This window comes from Carcharhinus amblyrhynchos, chromosome 6, assembly GCF_965287045.1.
Source record: "Carcharhinus amblyrhynchos chromosome 6, sCarAmb.v2.hapA, whole genome shotgun sequence".
Lineage (NCBI taxonomy): Eukaryota > Metazoa > Chordata > Chondrichthyes > Carcharhiniformes > Carcharhinidae > Carcharhinus > Carcharhinus amblyrhynchos.
In genome coordinates this window covers 75,769,469-75,786,036 of record NC_137329.1, presented here as the reverse complement: position 1 = coordinate 75,786,036, position 16,568 = coordinate 75,769,469, and the positions used below count along the sequence as shown (strand labels likewise).

General features: G+C 42.0%; 1 protein-coding gene across 31 annotated transcripts in view; it reads right to left on the bottom strand.

The window, feature by feature from the left end:
* nrcama (neuronal cell adhesion molecule a) overlaps window positions 1–16,568 on the bottom strand; it is a 379,563-nt gene that overhangs the window by 15,597 nt on the left and 347,398 nt on the right. For 24 of the 31 annotated variants that reach the window (XM_080190688.1, XM_080190703.1, XM_080190698.1 and 21 more), the window contains 3 exons: window positions 14,022–14,180; window positions 9,287–9,418; window positions 7,435–7,513 (listed from right to left, as the gene is read on the bottom strand). In XM_080190688.1, the coding sequence (XP_080046814.1) occupies window positions 7,435–7,513; window positions 9,287–9,418; window positions 14,022–14,180 (370 nt within the window). Of the gene's footprint in view, window positions 1–7,430; window positions 7,514–9,286; window positions 9,419–14,021; window positions 14,181–16,568 lie in introns of those variants that run through there. The other 7 variants (XM_080190711.1, XM_080190712.1, XM_080190718.1 and 4 more) reach the window with 2 other exon arrangements.

Here is a 16,568-nt window from a genome sequence, read left to right as displayed (position 1 = left end):
AATTGAGACATACATTACAAAAACAGGGAAGCCATGCTGGAGTTGTATAGATCTATGGTAAGACCACAGCTAGACTGTGTACAGTACAGTTCCTGTCGCCACATCATTGAAGGATGTGATTGCATTGAAGGGGACGCAGAGGAGATTCACCAGGATGTTGCCTGGGATGGAAGATTTATGTTATACGGAGAGGTTGGGTAGGCTTGGGTTGCTTTTGTTGGAGCAGAGAAGACTGAGGGGTGACTTGATTGAGGTGTACAAGATTATAAGGGGCATGGACAAAGTGGATAAGGAACAGTTGTTCCCCTTAGTTGAAGGGTGAGTCAGGAAGGGACATGGGTTCAAGATGAGGGGCAGGAGGTTTAAGGGGGATGTGAGGAAAAACTTTTTTTTAACCAAAGGGTGACGATAGTCTGGAATGCACTACTGGGGAATGTGGTAGATGAGGTTGCCTCTGAGATGGGCTGAAGGGCCTCATCTGCACTGTATGATTCTATGATTCGAAGATGTATTGTTGATTAGTTTATCATTCTACATCACTGCAGTGAACACTGCAGGGAGGAATGCAGCAACACAAATTGTGTGCTGACTGCATACAGCAGGGCCAAAGAGCGAGCCTTCCATATCTCAGAATGCTCACCACCACACGAACCGCATGAACTACGACTCCAATGACTTTAATAATCAATTCTCAATTGCTTTATGTTCTACTTGTACGTTAGCATATTCAGTGAACAGTTAACTTATTAGCAATGGCACTTCCACATCAGGAAACAACAGCTAAAAGTAATCTTTTTTAATTTATTTGCTCAAGGCATATGAGCGTATTGATAAGTCCTGTCATAGAATCCTACAGTGCAGATGTCGGCCACTCAGCCCAGCAAGTCTCCACTGACCACAATCCCACCCAGGCCCCATCCGTGCATTTACCCTAGCTGGTCCCTCTGACACTAAGGGCCATTTAGCACAGCCAAACCACCTAACCCACACATCTTTGGACTGCAGGAGGAAACTGAACACCCAAAGGAAACCCACACGGACAGTCACCCAAGCCAGGAATCAAATCCAGATCGCTGGCACTGTGAGGCAGCAGTGCTAACCATTGTGGCACCGTGCTGGCTGTATTTAAGGTCTATCCCTAACTTCCCTTGAGAACCTCTATGGCCTGTGTGGTGTAGGAAAGCCCACAGTGCTGTTAGGTTAGAAAAATCTGGATTTTGACCCAGTGACAGTGGGTCAAAACAGTGATATATTTCCAATATACACCAATAGCAATATATTTCCAAGTCAGGACAGTGTGTGACTTGGAGTGAACTTGCAGGTAGTGGTGGTGTTCCCACATGCCTGGTCCCTTTGTTCTTTCAAGATTATTGTCACAGGTTGCTTGGGTGAGATGCTACAGTGCATCTTATAGACAATTCACACTTCTGCCACTATGTACTGATGGTACAGGGAATGAAGTTTAAGTTGGTGGGTAGAATGCCTTTAAAGTGGGTTGTTTTGTCCTAGATTGTGTGGTGCCTCTTGAGTGTCGTTGGAGCTGTAACCAGGCAGACGGAGAATATTCCATCACCCACGTGGCTTGTGTTTAGTGAATGGTAGACAGGCCTTTAGCGTCATGTGGTAAGTTACTCACCACTGAACTCCCAGCCTTTGATCTACTCTTGTATTTAGCATTTACATGGCTGGCCCAGTTCAGTTTCCAATCAATGGTATCTCCTGGACATTGATTGTGGGGATGTGATGACACAGTACCATTATGAAATGTATTCAGATCAAGTTTTTTGTGAGGGGTATGTTTAAAACTCAGCTTTGTTTTACACGGTGCCGATTTACCTGAGCACCAGGCAGCTCACATGCTGAAAATGCAGGCTAATGATTGATTTTAGCTAGGAACGTGTATTTTTTAAAATCTGAGTTCATGCATTTTTGTTTATTTGAGTTTTCCTCAGGGGTTTCAGAGTCGGGTTTTGATTTGGTTGATTAACAAAGTCATGTGCTTAAGGGGAGGAGCCAAGCTTACAGGGAAAAGCAAGCAGTTACTATTGGGCTCTGAAAGAAGCAAGAGGTCTCTCTCTCTCTAGGGGCTGCTAGTTGGAACGTGCTATGAGAAATAGGTCTCCCTCTCTCCAGAGGTGTTCTGGAAGCTTGAGAACTGGCTGATTTTGAAGAGGGGTTTAAGTCGATAAGAGGAACATTGCTTGAATTGGAACTAATAGAGATAGATTAGCAGTTAAGTATTGTATCTTGTCATGTTGAAGTATTTCATTTGGTAAAAGTTAAGCTAATCCATTTGTTATGGTTAAATTGTATTGTTAAATAAAGTTTGTTTTAGTAAAAGTTTCTGAGTGTGTCAATAGGATCACATCTGGAGTGAAACACTATCTTTACAATAATGCCAAAATGAAAAAAAACTAATTGAGCTTCATAACATACTTTGGGGTTTCTGATCCGTACCTTACCAAAACTGGAGGCTCTCGTGGGATTAAAAGCTATAAGACAGCGGGTGTTAATGTCCTGTTGTTTCATTTCAGGTGTTGTACTTGGTTAGTTTAAATAAGGGGTGCCTCGTGGAATAATGGCTCTTTCAGTGGCTAAGCTTTTTCTGGGTGTGGAAGAAGTCACTCAGACTGGTTTACAAAAGGTGGTTAAAGCAAAGCATTTGGAGTTTGCAAACTTCTTTCCTACAGAGAGAAATTTAGAAATCTAAGGGAGGAACTAGGTCAAATGTATATAGAATTTGAAAGAATCAAAAAAGTAACTTTGACAGGCGGACTAAAGTCTTCAAGATAGGACAGACATATAATGTTCTTAGGGAAACAGTTATCTTGGAGGAGGTAAAAATTCACTTCCCAAAGTAGTGATAATTCATGTGGTAGAGCAGAGGGTTAAAACTGAGGTTGGCAGCAGAAATGGCAGATGATTAAGTTGGTTCATGAATCAAGATTTGGCTTTTGACATCAATTTTAATCTGTGAATGATAGAAACCAGGAAAAAGAGAAATCCCCAGCTGTAAAGGCAAAGGAGATCTTGTTGGAGACAGTAAGGATTGTTTATCTCAGGTTGAAAAGGAAATATATGAGGGTGGAAGAGGAATAAAAAGCCTCAGATGTTTTCACTGTGATAAAGTTGGACACACAAAGTCGCAGTGTTGGTGGCTTAAAAAAAAGCACTGGGAAAACAGACATGGTAAAGCTGGATAAGCCAGTGAGGTTTGTTACAGTAGTAAATGGTTGAAGATAAAGAGGTACCAAAGAACATACAGCTTGTTCAGGAGTTGGTCAATAAGTAAGTGACAGATCACTTTAAAGAATTTACTTGTGTGGGTAAGGTTTACTTATGTCCACCAGGAGGAGTAGGTAAAGAAGTTAAAATCTTAAGAGATACGGAGCAAGTCAATCTTTAACGGTGAGAGATGAGGAGATATTTCATTCAGGAGTAGGATTGCCAGAAAAGATGGTAGTATGTGGAATTCATGGTGAAAAGGGTTGTGTTCTATTATGTAAGGCAAGGTTGCAGAGTCCAGTGAAAACTGGTAAAATGGTGGCAGGAGTAATAGAGAAATCACCTTTCTCAGGGATATAGTTTATCCTGGGTAATGGTATAACTGGACCACAGGTTTGAGTGATGCCTTCTGTGGTTGAAAAGGCAGTGGAAAATCAAACAACTGTGGTGTTACAGGGAGCATATCCTGGGATTTTTTGCAACTGTGTAGTAACAGGATCACAAAGCCACAGGTTGAATCAGGAGGAGAAGCCAAAGAGTAAAGGAGACTGAGATCCAGTTATCAGGAGCAATTCTTGACCTGAAGGTTGAGAAAGAGGAAGGACAGAGGGAAAGTTGGCAGAATTACAACAGAAAGATGTAGAGGTAAAGCAATTGTATCAGAAAGCATACGAAGAAGAAGAATCTGAGTATACTAGTGTCATTACATTAAAATTTATGTCGTAATGAGGAAGTGGAGACCATCACATATTCAGGAAGATGAAAAATGGGTAGAAGTTCATCAAGTTGTATGACTGGCAGGTAATAGAAAGGAGATGTTGTAGGTAGTGCATGAGGTTCCGGTAGGAAGTCATTTAGGAGTAAGGAAAACTTAAGCAAAAATACAAAGACATTTTTACTGGCCTGAACTGTGGAAGGGCTGGTAGAATTTTGGTGTACATGTCAGATGTCAGGTAATAGAATCATATAATCCTTACAGTGCAGAAAGAGGTCATTTGGCTCATCAAGCCTACACCAACCACAATTGCACACAGGTTCTATCGCTGTAACCCCACAAATTTACATTGCTGGTCCCGCTGACTGTTGGGTCAATTTATCATGGCAAATCCACCTAACCCGTACATTTTTAAGGAAAACCTAAAGCAGTAATCAAACCAGCACCTTGATACCCATTCCGGCATTTGAGGAACCTTTTACGAGGGTCCTAATTTATTGCATGGGACCCATTCTTAAAACGAAAAGTGGGAATCTGTATTTGTTAACTATAAAGGATGTGTCTACTAGATTTCTGGATGCCATTACATTATGCAATATTACAGCTAAAAGGACTGTTAGAGTTACTTAATTTTTTTTTAACCAGAAACAGACTGCCAACAGAAATACCATCAGATCAAGGATCAATTTTTGCATCAAAGCTGTTCAGAGAAGTTATGGATAAGTAAAGAATAAAGCAATTTAAATCAACTGCGTACCATCCAGAATTAGAGGGAGCATTAGAATGGTGGCATCAAACTTTAAAGACCATGTCGAGGGCTTATTGTCAGGATTATCTGGAGGATTAGGACAAAGGAATTCCATTTGTACTTTTTGCAATTAGGGATGCATCTAATGAATCAACTAAATTCAGTCTATTTGAATTAATATTTGGTCATGAGATAAGAAAACTGTTTGAAACCTGCATTGAGATCATACTGTTGGACTATGTGTCAAAATTTAGGGAAAGATTTACCAGCGATAGTGAGTTGGCCAGACAGCATTTAAAGGTGGTCCAGCATGTGATGAAAATAGTGCATAAGAAATCAAAAATTCGTAGTTTTGCTAGTGGGGATAAAGTATTTGTATTATTACCTGTGGTAGGTGAACCATCAGGAGCAAGGTTTAGTGGGCCAAGCATAATCATGGACCAACAGGTCCATTGTCGACAATGCCCTCTTAGGACATAGTGCCTGAAAAGAGAGAGCTGGAGTAGCTTCACCTGGTTGTCACCTCATTTTAACAAATCATGGTTGGTCCCTTGCTTAATGGTAAAGGTACAATAAGTGAAATGCCAGGCTATAAGGCTACAATGCCTCATGGATGCCTGATTTTGAGCTGCAAGATTTGTTCTAAATCTAGCCCATTTGGCATGAGAATAATGCCACACAACTTGATGGCATGATCATCACTCAGTGTGAAGACAGAACTTTATCTCCTCAAGGGCTGTGTGCTGGTTACTCCTACAAATATGTTTATGGATAGAAGCAGATGTGGCAGTGGGAATGGCGAGGAGGAGGTCAAGGAGGCTTTTCCTTCATGTTGGTTCCCAGTGTGGTAGATTTGCCCTTCAGGATCAATTAGCTCAATCAGTCCTGATTCCTTTATATAACTCTCAGTGATGGATGCGAAATGTACTTCCCCCATGAAAGGAAATTCTGCACCCTTGTCACCCTCAGTATGGATTCCAAGGGATTTCAACATGGAAGAGTACTAATTCATCAGGTTTTTTGCTCTTTCCCAGGTTGTGATTTTTGCTGGCTAGGACAGTGTTTCTTGCAAACATCCTGAGAAAAGTAGTGGCAACCCGCCTCTTGAATCGCTGCAAACCATGTGGTGCAGGCAGATTTCCTTCCCTCAAACACACGAGTAAATCAGATTGTGTTATTAATAACACTCCAGTCAATCTCATGGTCATCATTACTGTGACTTCCCTTTCATTCCAGAATGGTTTTCACTAGCTTTTGTGTGTTAAAGTGCTTTCTGATTTCACTCCTGAATAGCCTCAGTCGCATTTCAAGGTGATGCTTCTTCCATCGGAGGAAATAGCTTCTCTGCACTTACTCGAACAAAGCTGTATGTCTAATCCATCTCCCTAATCCACACTGCTTGCTTCAAAAACCAATTCTAATTCGCACTGAACCCAATTCATGGTTCCCATAAAAGAGATGTACAATATCCAAGCTGACAAGAGCAGGTATTGTGCCTGATTCCAAGTTCGATCTTAGCTAGAGGGTCACGAATCCTTTCATCATTCAAACCAGCTGTTCACAGCGAACAAGGATCGTGAGTTGTGTTCCTGATCTGTGACTGTCCTTCCTATGAGACAATTTGCAGCAAGGCTACATATATTTATATATTCTTTCTCATCCAATCATAGAACTATTGAATCCTTACAGTGCAGAAGCAGGCCATTCAGCCCATCGAGTCTGCACCCACTCTCCGAAAAAGCATCTTACTCACACCTCCCCTCCATCCCATTATCGTAACCCCACACATGTACCACAGCTCGTCCTCCTAACCTACTCTGGTTACAAATGGGCAATTTAGCGTGGTCAATCCACCTAACCTGCACATATTTGGAATGTGGGAGGAAACCTGAGCACCCGGAGGAAACCCACACAGGCATGGGGAGAATGTGCAAACTCTGCACAGACAGTGACCCAAGACCAGAATCAATCCGGGTCCTGGACACTGAGAGGCCGCAATGCTAACCAGTGTGCCATCCCAATCAGCCCCCTTTACTCCAGACAGCCTGCCATGCCCACTGAAAGTCCCTCCCTGAACATCTCTACCTCTGCCTTCAAAACTCTCTTAATCAATCACTCTTCTCTTCTCCTAAACTCTCCAATTCTGCCCCAAACTCTCACTTCCCCATAAATTACCCTGTCTCCCGGTTTGTGTCCACTGTTCTATTCTGTGCCCTGAGACATCCCCCGATGTGTGAGGAAGTTCCTGTTAAATAGGTGCCTGCTGTGGCCATTTACTCAACATCCTGCTCTAGCAACCCAGAAGATGCAAACCTTGGAAACAATTGATTCCAGCCATGCAAATCTAGAATCAATCCTTTCCGAAACATTAAACGATTGGACATTCCTGTGCCAAAAAAGTCCATACGTAATTAGAATTGCATTGAATTTACAGAGGCAGACAGCAGTTTTAGTTCAAGGGTTATCACTGATGAAATTGGGATGTCAGGATCTATGTATGAAACGCCAATTACACATACATTTAAGGGACAAAGGAGGGATTGTTGAACCGAGATTTTCTACAAAACAGGAAGAAACAGGATATCGCAAATTTAAAAAAAAAAGCCACAACCCCAACACAGACCATTCACAGTTTCAAAGCTCACTACATTCAACAGGCCCAGACCTAAGGACTCCGACCAGCCGGGTAGCTCTTCAATGAGACAGTACAGAGAGGCAGCTGACAGGGTACAGGACAGGTGCTCACCTGTATTCACCGAAGGCTCCATCGTCCTCTTTCATGGGCTGGATCTCGGGGTCAGCATGAGCATCCTCTTTCTCCTTGACTGCAGAGATCGAAATAAAGACATGCATTAAACTTGTTGCGTCGTTTCTCACTTGCTCTTCCAGTGGACGGAGGAGTGGGATGGAGGGGGGATTGGAGTGTGAAGAAAGGGGGGAAAGTAGTGGAAGCTTTACAATGCGATGATCTTGCAGCCAATACTCAATCTGTAAAGGCAGGAAGTTCAGCCTGATGTTTCTCTGGCTGAGTGTGTGGAAGAAATATCAACTCAGAACATTCTCACTCCCATCAAAACCTGTTGCATCTTCCCAAATCCCAAACAAACTTAGGTAAAATACTGGGTAATTATTTACAGGTGAAAAATTTATAATATTCAGTAAAAATTATAAAAGATCCCTTAACTCCTAGCATAGGCACAAGGAATAAACTGCATGTTTAAACATTAAGCAGGGGTTGGGCCACACCAACTTATGGTAAACTATATCCTGATTCTTGAATTTCACCTCGTGAGATTTATATCCCACAGAAAGAGGGTGGGTCATGGAATTACTGTGTTTGAAAGGAGAACCTACTCCTGTTGTGCTTCACAGCAAAAGGAAAAGAAGTGTCTGTTATGATAATAGGGTGATTGTGGTAGTGGACTCCAGTATTTGATACAATACGGTACACTCTGTGCTACTCCTGACTTGAGGGGGGTGGTTGAACACCAGATAGCGTATGTGTGTGGGTGGTGGAGGGGAGCGGGGGTGCGGTTGAAGATCAGATAGCATATGTAAAAGTAAATTGTGACAAGGCTACAGATGCCTTGTAGCTATGTGGTCATGTTCTGAAAATGTGCTGGTAGTAGAGTTAGTTTACGGCAATGGTGTCGGTCATCCTGCAACATAGAAACAAGAGTGTCATGCTCAATTCTACTTTGATTTTGAAGATAAATTGTTGAATGCTTCTACTTTCTCAGAAGGCTAAGGAAATTCAGCATATCCACTACAACTCTCACCAGTTTCTACAGATGCAACGTAGAAAGACTCCTTTCCAGCTGCATCACAGTTTGGTATAGTTCCTGCCCTGACCAAGACTGCAAGAATCTACAAAGGGTTGTGAACGTAGCCCAGTCCATCGTGCAAACCAGCCTCCCATCCATTGCCACTGTCTACAATTCCCCCACCACAAAAAAGCAGCCAGCATAATCAAGAACCCCACACACCCCGGACATACTCTCTTCCACCTTTTTCTGAAAACACGTAAGAACCAACTTCTTGCCTACTGCCATCAAACTTTTGAATGGTCCTATCACACATTAAGCTGATCTTTCTTCTCATCCCATTGGCAACTGCAACACTATATTCTACATCCTATCCTTTTCTTCTCCCCTATGTTCTCTATGTATAGTATGCTTTGTCTGCAACAGCTCGCAAGAAACAATACTTTTCACTGTATCCCAATAAATGCGACAATAATAAATCAATCAATCTTCTTTTAAGGGTTTAACTCTTATGTCAGTCCACTGCTGTTCTTTGAAAATGCCATCATTTTCCATGTTGCTCCGATGATGTGTCTAGGGTCTGCTTGTCTGGCTGTCCTAACACTATTTCAGCTTTACTTGCTTCTTCCTACGAAGCACCTGATGAGCCTTTATGAGGTCCTTTAAATATCATATTTTAAAGTTGAAGAGCCAGATCTCATCACCTCATTCCTAATGCGACATTCATCTAATATGAGGTCTAATTCATCTCCTCTCCACTGCTTTCAAGGCCATTAACATGTCAAGCACTCTGCAAGGCCTCTAAATACAGGGCTTGGTGAAAGGTGCACTCACCTGGATATTTGCCTCCTTTATTCCTTTTGATGAAGCAGACAATCAAGAGAATCAGGATCAGGAGGGCGATGGCACACATAAGCCCAATGAACCAACCCTGGGTGGCAATGTCTACCTGGCGGCTTGCCATGGCTGAGGTGCCGTTCAGTTGAAAAAGAGAGGGAGAAAATACTGATTAAGATGTGAAACTGAGTGATCACCAGGGAAGATAACAACCCAGGGAATCTTCCGTTTGTGTGATTTTGTTGCGTACCAGGAATAGGTTATCTTTTATCAACAAATGACAATTAAAACAGAACAGCAAATATTTGTTGCAGACACATTATGAATCTTAATCACAGGTAACATTACGAGGAAATGATGGTAACACAAAAGTACTTGACCTGGATTCACAGTCTTGCAATTTGCAAGTTACTGGAGTAAAAGAGTTGTACATTGTTTTTTATATTAATTGTGAAGGGTTAAGAGAGCAATCTTGACTTGAAGTAATAGTGTGAAACATGGAGATATCAATTCATCTGTTTGTTATACATTCTTCCCCATTTTTATTCCCAACAGCTTTGATGAAACTGGGACAGATGCATAACAGGCAGCTGAACTGATATCAACCTTTTCCTGCAACTGCTCAAAGCCAAAGTTACTCAATTCTTTCCCATAGCAGTAAATGTTTAATTTATTCACCCTCCTCCATTTTCTCTCCTACCCTTTTGCAGACGCTGAATCATGCCTGAAAAAAGGCCAACAGGAACTGCCAAAGGAGCCCAATTTAATTGTGGCAGCCAACATTCACTGCTATTCAACCACGAGGAAGCCAGATTTGTTTGTGTGTGGGGGGGGCACGGCGGAGGAGAGATTGTTAGAGTGGAGCTCCTTGAATACTAAGTCGCAATCAGGGCAGGGAAGTCCATCTACTAATTTCCTCAGTCGAATCTGTGACCTTCAGAGTTGTAGACCATACCACATTCCTGATATACCCATGGTACCTTTAAGAGAACGGGAGACAAGTTTAGAGGAATACCTGATGTAGAGTCCCATACCAATTTAGAAGAGAATTTGCTGCTGCATTTTTGCAATGGGGTACCAGGACTGAAATGAAGAACTGGTTACTTAATTAACTAACAGAAACAATGGATGTCCTCTGGATGCCTGGAGTGCAGGGAATCCAGCAGCAACCATATACAGCTTTGCAGCTCCCTGGCAGGAGTCGAGAACACCCAGCTTTCTCCTTCAGTTCCACTAATATTCCACTAATATCTGTCTCATCAACCCCACAAGACAGAAATAGGTGAACAGACCTGTCTTATAAAGTGAACCACACTGATGTTTCTGAATGTAAACGTTTGGCTCGTAAACATATGGACTGTGTAAGATCAGCATTTAGCTTCTGGCAAAATGGGATTAGAGTTATACAGGTTCTGAGAAAGTAAAGTTTAATACAGGTGTGCTACATCGAGGAAGATGAGGGGACATGTACCCAGCAAACAAAGAAAGGCTATACACTTGACTTCTCAGAATCACCTCAAAGTGCTCCAAACACAATTACTTTGAAGCATTTTCACTTTCATCATTATCTGTTTGACTTAGCACAGGACAAAGACTTGAATGAGACACTGTCTCATTGCACAACTGCCAATCTCAATCTTCTCTTCAATATAAACCAATCTTATGGAACCAAGATTCAATTCAGAGCGCCTCGTTTTGTGATCCACCTGGCTACCGATCACCTATTGCAGGGAGGAGAAAGGATCCCAACCAATATACTGGGGGGTTTCAGTGCATATCCAGTATGGGGCAAACTCACTTCAAAAACCAAAGCAACAAAACAACACAAAGTAGCATGCAAGGAAAGAAGAGAGGCAAAAGGACACATCAAAAAGATAAGCAACTGGAAAGGAGCTCCGCCAGCACCAAATATTTTCCAAAATATCAAAGGTTATCTGAACGAATATCGACAAGTGAATTTGTGTTGAGTTAGAAACACCTAACAAGTAGAGAAGACTCAGCAACACAGAGATATTCCTTTACTAAGTCCGGGTTCAAGGATGTTCCTTCCATTCATCACAACTGAAAACAAGGAGCTTGCCAGATTACAACATTAAAAAAAAGTCCCATCAAATCTTTTATTCTTCAATACTTAAATGTCATTAAATCATTATCATTATCAAAACATTGAAGAATCATACAATATATCCCTGTAGTGTATGCCTAATCCCGCATTTTAGATGCCAAGCTGTTTCACTATTTCTCCGGCCAAAACGTATAATCGCATCAAACGAGACGTTAAACATTTCTATTTATACAGATTGGATAATTCTAAGATGAAAGAGGGATTGAAATGTCTCTTGACGGCCATCAGACAGAATCACAAACTAACAGAGAGCGTATGAACAAAGCTGGCCAGTGGAAGAAGTTAAAGACACAGTATCCTTTTTTGATTGTCTTGAAGTTGTCCTTGCAACTTTCTGAGGGAACATCACCTCCTTTGGGTCCAGTTATTGATTATCCGCATTCTGTGCCTTGCTTAAATGGGCGGTAGGCAAGCATTTGAAGAGAAAGGTTGAAAGGGGAAAAGAAAGGATTTGTGTGAAGGACAGGCTTTGAAAGCTTACAGCAAATTCACATTATAGGAATTAATCACCTGTGGCACAACTCACAGGCAACCTGGAGCAAGGTTGTGATGTTAGGATGTTAGGACCATAATATCACCACAGTGCAAAAAGAGCCCACCCAGCCCATCGAGTCTACAATGACTCTCCAAAAGAGCATCCCATTCAGGTCCTGCCTTCTGCCCTATCCATATAACCCCAAGCATTTACCATGGATAATCCATCTAACCTACACATCCTTGGACACTTAGGGGCAATTTAACATAGTCAATCTACCTAATCTGCACATCTATGGACTGTGGGAGGAATACGGAGCACACGGAGAAAACCCATCCAGACACGAGGAGAATGTGTAAACACCACACAAGCAAAGTCCACACAGTCACCCAAAACCAGAATCGAATCTGAGTCCCTATGGCTATGAGGCAGCAGTGCTAATTACTGTGCCGCCAAACTGAGCCTAACCTGGGCTGGTTTTTAAGACCACTACTCAGGAACTCCTTCTGGGGAAGTAATCCAGAAAAGAACAAGTTGGGCTCAAACAAAGACTATCCAGGGCAGTTTGTGTCAATTGGCAAATGCTTGTAAATTCCTATTTCTTTCCCTTGAGAAATTACTAAAGTAGAAATGTGAAAAATGACTGGCTTTCCTTGTCTCCCTCTTTGTATACTATCGATCCTCTGGAATTCTGGCAAATGGCCCTAAGAATACAGAACACAAAAAAAAGAGGAAAAGCAGAACTGTTTCTTATACTGGTGAAATGATGAACCATGCAGTTCTGTAACTGTAAAGTGGACCTGAGGTTGTCCATAATTACTCAAGACTTTGCAATGCTGCCAATACAGTCTTGTGGAAAGGGTCATAGTGGTAAAAGGTTAGACTGGGTTAAATTTGGCACCTCTGAACCCCAACTGGAACAGACTAATAGAAAAAGGACACTGTCTCTTTAAAATGTTAGGGCCAAAGAATCAAATACTTGAATGCATCAGGCTGCATCAACATGAGTCTTTTGCTTGATATCAAAATTCTAATTTAATAATTTCAGGATTGCAAAATAGAACTGCAAAATACCATCAATCAGAATGGAGCAAAAGATCTTGTATACAATGTCATGTTGGTTCAGCGAGTGGTGAACGAGGTACAGATGTGATGAAACGAGCACTAAGTTCAATGCATATCTTGTGGAGTTATGCTACTGATACAGAGACAGCGTTCTTGATGTGACCCACAATACAAGCAGACTTTGGGATCATTATTAGCCATACAAAACTACCAAAGGACCTTTACGATTAGATAAACATAAAAGCAGCAGGTTGCCCCCACATCAGGACTACAGACACTGCATTGAGGCTGCCCACTGGTCAAGGCTAATCATTTCTAGTTTTCACATATAATATAAACTACTGAACTGATTAGGACAGCGGAATGCTCTTGCTGGATAAGCATCTAGCAATGCCATTTAATAAAACCAGAGTTAGATGTTGTCAGAAACCAAACACCTCACACACACGATATCCCACTGTCTTTCATAATGGTGTTTTCAAAGTTAAGGAATATATGGGAAAGAGTCCCTCAAACCTCTTTCGCCATTCAAATAGATTGTGTCTCCTCCATCTGAATTCCATTTCCTGCTTTTGCTCTATATAGTTGAATAGCCTCAGCCAAAGTTCAAAACCTCAGTTTTGAAAATTTCCAGCATCCACATCCTTTTTAGGGAGGGGATTTCACATTTCCAGTTTCTATGAGCGAACAAGTGTTTCCTGACATCACCCATTAACAGCCTAGCTCTCATTTTAAAATCATGCCGCCTAGTTTGGCAATTTTAACAGAGAACCTCTTTGGTCAGAATTTTCTGTGCTCAATGATGGACACTTTTAAATAAGTTTACCAAAATAAAGGTTCACCTTCTGGCTTAAAATGACTTGATAACTTTGAAAAGACAAGACAATTCACAACTTGCTTCAAAGGATACTCAGAGAAGCAAGTGCAGCATCTTGAGGTCATAGAGTGCTGGGAGAAACTACTGAATATGTGCCTGGCACATGGTCCATCCATAGCCAGTCAGCCGCAAGACATGTCGAGAGGAATGAGGGAGGCCGAACCCAACTGCTCTTTGCTCACCACCTCACCTGGTGGACGGGTCTCAAACCGCTCGTCCTTACTCCGCAACTGGCCAGCCTGGTTCTCGGCAATAACTCGCACTCTGTAAACAGTTCCCGGCAACAAGCCCTTTAGCACAAAGAAGGTCTGCGAGGCATTTATCTGCATTTTGTCCAGAGGCTCTTTACCTGAAAAGCGTACGGAGACAAAGAACTGACATAATTGTGGCCGGATCCCATTAGTGTTACATTGACATCTCTTTTGCGGCAACTGGTGCTGACGTGGGCATGCTGAGTATGTGCGTGCAATCAGAATGGATGTGTGAGACACCCCTAGAGTACTGAAATACAAGTTAGGAAGTTTATCATTAGACCAAGTGCTAAATTGATTTCCCTTCCCCCTCCCCATGTGAATAAAATCAATTCAATTATTACTCACTGATCTGGTCAGCCATCCTCAAAATATCCAATGGCAATTGTGACATTGCATTTTATGAGCAGCGTTGACAAGGCCTTTTCCTCACCCACCTGGCCTTATCTTTCTCCGCTTCCAGGGGTGCTGATTCACAGTGGCAGCCAATCCTCACCAACAGTGGCTATTCGTCCACGGACAGCATCAGTGCCAAGGCCAAATCTGCATCCATGACTTCCATCATTATCTCAGTCACTGCAACAGCCATCTTAGGCAGTGAAAACCACCCAGTAGGGAGAAGCAGGGCGCAATGAGGCCAATGGTAACACCTTCACTGGGTTCATTCACCCAGACTAATGGGAAAGCTTTTACACAATGGTCTCTTGAGTTAAGAGAGCAAGCGGGTCAGTGCTGAATGTGTGTGATTGAAATATTACCCACAGCCTGTTGCTCCTGACTTGTACAGTACTGAAAGGGTCATTTGAAACAGGTGCAATGAAAAATGGAGGTACAGCCAACTCCTGCTCAGAAAACCCCTCCATTGCTAGGTAGAACAGCAAATATCAGGGTTGAGAGGAGTAAAGTTTGCTGAAGTCTTTGTGTGAAGAATATTTATCAAAATCACAAAAAGGCTCCAATTTGTTCAAGTCTGGAAGAAAGGATCCATTAGGGTTTGTACACACTCGCTAAATATTGGCACATATGGTCGGGGGTGGTGGGGGGGGGGAGGTTTGTTGGGGAGCAGGGCAATGTCTGAGCACATAGGACATAGGCATTAGTGGTCATTTGGCACCCTAGTTGTGGTCTAACCCCAGCTATTCCTCCCACATCAAAGCTATTGATTCTCCCAAAGTGTCCCTCTTTCTCGGGTGCTGTTGTTTTAGTTTCTTATTTCCACTTCTCTGGTCATCCCTATTCATATGGTATCAATTATTGTATAGCTTTCAGAAAAGTGGGTGTCATTCCCAAACTACTGGTAAAAACCCCAATGGAATAAAGTATGTTGAGTTGCCAGGGATCCTTGCCATGTCTTGCTTACGGGACATAACAACACTGAGGCAAAGCTGTGATCTTAATTTACACCCAAGTTTCTCCCAACCTCTTCATATTTTTTAATCCTACACAGGAGTTGTATTTTTTGTTCAGTTAATGAGTCCTTGTAATCAGCAGGGGGGCAAAACCCAATTATTCTGGGACAAATGATATTTGACTCTGAATCAACGATTGGGAGCCAGGATCCACTACTTTTATATTTTATCCCTTGTCCTATTTTTTTAATTCATTCATGAGACGTAAGCCCAACCCTGAGGACATTTAAGAGTCAACCACATTGCTGTGGATCTGGAGTCACATGTAGGCCAGACCAAGTAAACACAACAGATTTCGTTCCCCAAGGACATCTGTGAACCAGATGGGACGTTACAACAATCGACAATGGTTTTATGGTCATCACTAAACTTTTAATTCTGGATTTTTATTGAAGTCAAATTTCACTCTCTGACTGGGTGGGATTTGAACCCAAGTCCCCAGAGCATAATCGTGGGTCTCAGCTTTACTTGTCTACTGACAACACCACAAGACCACTGCCATTCATAACTTGTCAGTCGATAGACTGCAAAAGTGAGTAGAAGCCTTGATGATATTGGAGAAATGGGATCCCATTTACAAAACATTATTCTGTGTTTTCCTTTCCCTGAAACTCTATTTCCAGAATATTCCCTCTTTAATCCAGTCAATAAATCAATGGGATGGGCTTTCACCTGGAACTCTACAAATGCCCTTGCAACTGGTCAGTTCAAATTAACAGTTGCCACAATATAATATCTGTTTAAAACCCTCGAGGATTTTTGGCTCAAGAGGTTTAGTGTATGTTGTTATTGAATTGTGAGGTTGTTGGCATCGCCCCTACATTTATAATGGACCAGTTTGAACCTGTGCCATCTTGTCTCATTCTATCCTCGAGTAGTGTTTCAAATACACCACCTCACTACTTATAGAGATTTACAAACTGGTGGGGAAAGACACGATAATTTATGGACAGGTTTTTGTCCTCTGAATCAACAACGGGAAATGGAACCCACGTGCCTGTACCATTTTCTACTGACTCCAATTGTAGTTCAACAGACTGAAAAAAATGAATAGAAGTTTTAAACAGAAGGTGACTG